Source organism: Limanda limanda, chromosome 11 (genome assembly GCF_963576545.1).
Source record: "Limanda limanda chromosome 11, fLimLim1.1, whole genome shotgun sequence".
Taxonomy (NCBI): Eukaryota; Metazoa; Chordata; class Actinopteri; order Pleuronectiformes; family Pleuronectidae; genus Limanda; species Limanda limanda.
This window is the reverse complement of record NC_083646.1, coordinates 23,038,014-23,040,885: the sequence shown is the minus strand read 5'-3', so window position 1 is coordinate 23,040,885 and position 2,872 is coordinate 23,038,014. Positions and strand designations below refer to the sequence as shown.

The following is a 2,872-nucleotide window of genomic DNA, read 5'->3' as shown; positions in this document are numbered from 1 at the left end:
TTTGATTGAGGTTCAACCTCGAACACCAAAGTTACAACAATTTCGCCCTGAAAAAGCCCCAAAATGGAAATGCAAATCCTTCGAAATACAATAGGGCCTCCAATCGCTCGGGTTCGGATTCATGTCAGTGTAATTATAGATTTCTGTCTTTACAAAGTGAGAACTAAATATGTGTGATAAAGGAAGGTCGTTGTTTGATTGACAGCTGATCTCTGTGCGGAGCAAAAGCGTCACCACGACGAACTTTGATCAACAAAGATGGAGACAAAAGAAGTTAAAGATTTAAACACAGAATCTAAATCACTGCTTTTAATGACTCAAGTCTATTTGAGTTTACAGAACTCAGCTGTGGATCCATAATAAAGCCTAACACCAGCATAGAGAGGCCGAGTGAATATGGTCCGGACTCTGTGGAGGAGAGTCATGGTGTCAGAGACTTTGTAGAAGGAGAGAACACCTGCACTGTGATCCAGGTACACTCCTACTCTGGAGGACTGAGGACCTGACAGTACAATCCTGATCCTGTCGTAATAAAATATATAACTGTTTCCATAACAAGATAATGACCAAGATTTATCATTTAATCCAAATATACATTCACCTCCTGTTCTGCTGATATTCTTGTATGCAACTGCTACACATACTGCTCCCCCCCTTATCTCCACCTCCCAGTAACAACGTCCAGTCACACTCTCTCTACTCAGGACCTGAGGCCAATTAGTGAATCTTTCTGGGTGATCAGAATAAGACTGACACTGTTCTTCATCCATTCCTGTTAATTTTCTGTTTCCCTCAGATAATAACACAGAAGTGTGTGCTGTGTTTAGATCCAGTGTGATTTCCTGTGAATATTTTAAGAAGTCAGCTCTGGTCTCTGGCTCTGGTTGTGGCAGTAAAACATCCACTTGAGACACAATCTGTAAAATCGTATTCCTTGTCTCACTCAGAATGTCCTGTAGTGGACCTCTGACCTGTGACACAGCTGCTGTCACGTCCTCAAAGTTCCTCAGAGGACGGATCCTGAAACTGGATGAGTGTGTAGATTCACTGAGTGGTGACAGTGAAGGGTAGTTGTGTAGAAGCTGGTTGTGGTCCTCTGTGTCTGAGAGCTGCTTCAGTTCATGGTCTTTCTTCTTCAGCTCAGTGATCTCATGCTCCAGTCTCTCCTGAATCTCTCTGACTCGACTCACTTCAGTTTCCTGCTGGGATATGATCTGCTGCTCCACATCAAAGCTTCTTTTCTCCAGCAGACGGATCAGCTCAGTGAAGATCTCCTCACTGTCCTCCACTGTTTTATCAGCAGAGCCATTGACGGCGTCCTCCTCCTGTTGAAGCAGCTTCACGTCTTTCTCTCTGTCCTGGACTCTCTGCTGGATTGTTTGTCTCCTCAGCCCGAGCTCTCTCTGCCTCTCAGTCCATTCTGCTGCAGCTGACACTGTGTCGTGGTCTTTATGTTCATCCACAGAGCAGAGATTACAGATACACTGCTGATCAGTGCGGCAGAACATCTTCATCACCTCGTAGTGACGAGAGCAGATGTTCTCCTGGAGCTTCTCCGAGGGCTCCACCAGCTTGTGCTTCTTAAATGGAGTCGACTGAAGATGAGGCTGAAGGTGTTTTTCACAATAAGAGGCCAAACAAACCAAACAGGACTTGAGAGCTTTCCGTTTTCTCCCAGGGCAGACATCACAGACCACATCTTCAGGTCCAGCATCACAGTAATCAGCAGGAGCAGCTTGGAGTCCAGTCTTCTTTAGCTCCTCCAGTGAATCAGCTAACAAAGTGTTTTTCACCAGAACAGGCCTCGGTGTGAAGGTCTGTCTACACTGAGGGCAGCTGTAACTTCCTCTCTCCTCCCCATTGTCCCAGTGGGTGTTAATACAGCTCTTACAGTAGCTGTGTCCACAGACATTAGTCACCGGATCCTTCAGTAGATCCATACAGATCGAACAGGAGAGTATTTGTCTGGCCGGGTGATTTTCTTGCTGTTCCATTTCTGCAGCTGCCAGTTACTGTAGAACAGATTCACTTCCTCCGAACAGAAACAGATCTCTGCTCCTCCGTCTCTAGTTCACTTCCTCTTTTCCCACGTTTTAACACACTATTGAAAAGAGCAACAGTATGGTCTTACCTCTCCTCAGCAGCTGCAGCCTTTATGTCAAACTGTTCAAAGGCGGCTACCTTTAGTGCAGCTGCCTTTAGTGTAGCTGCCTTTAAAGTTTAAGCTGCTACAAGCTGGGTCATGCTCGGCCTGCCAGATGCAAGGCATGCTCTTAATTATAAAAAAATAATAATTAAAAAATGAAGAAAAAAAAGAAAAAATTTAATTTTTAATAAAAAATTAAAAAAAAGTCAAACCGCCAACGAAGTTTAAAAAAATGTAGGATGAAGCCTGTCTTGCTCTTGGGTTCACAGTGAATGAAGGAGGGGATGAGGAGAAACTAGTGTGGATTTTAGGTCTGAAAACTCTGGCAGCTGACAGTATGAGACCCAACAAATTAAGAAGAAGACTTAGAAACATTACACCCCAGTCACATGCATGTGTTCTTTTTGGTTGAGCTTCATCATAGTTGTAACAAAGTGATTATAATTTAATTAATTTTTTCTCTATTTTTGCAAAAGTACAGACTGAGGAATGTAGTGATAAATGTCACCAAACGTACTTCAATTAAGTTGAATTTAAGCAAAGTTGAAACAGATTAACAGAAATAAATGTTGCATGTTTTAATATATCTGTTTCCTACCATCATTGTTGTGGAAATCATTGTTAATAATTATTGCGAGAAATAATTAAAATTGATGTGATCAGACATTCTCTTCACATATATTACTATAATTATTAAAAGGTGATCTTTGCAACTTTGTTATTCAG

General features: G+C 42.4%; 1 protein-coding gene across 1 annotated transcript; it reads right to left on the bottom strand.

Moving 5' to 3' along the window:
- Window positions 1-323: 323 nt before the first annotated feature.
- On the bottom strand, window positions 324-1,994 carry LOC133014713 (tripartite motif-containing protein 16-like). The gene has a single exon (XM_061081975.1). The coding sequence runs from the start codon at window positions 1,992-1,994 to the stop codon at window positions 324-326; it is 1,671 nt and encodes a 556-aa protein (XP_060937958.1).
- Window positions 1,995-2,872: the final 878 nt, after the last annotated feature.

What these genes read in the sequence shown, in the direction of transcription:
- LOC133014713 (XM_061081975.1), bottom strand. Translation starts at nt 1,994, where the DNA reads ATGGAACAGCAAGAAAATCACCCGGCCAGACAAATACTCTCCTGTTCG.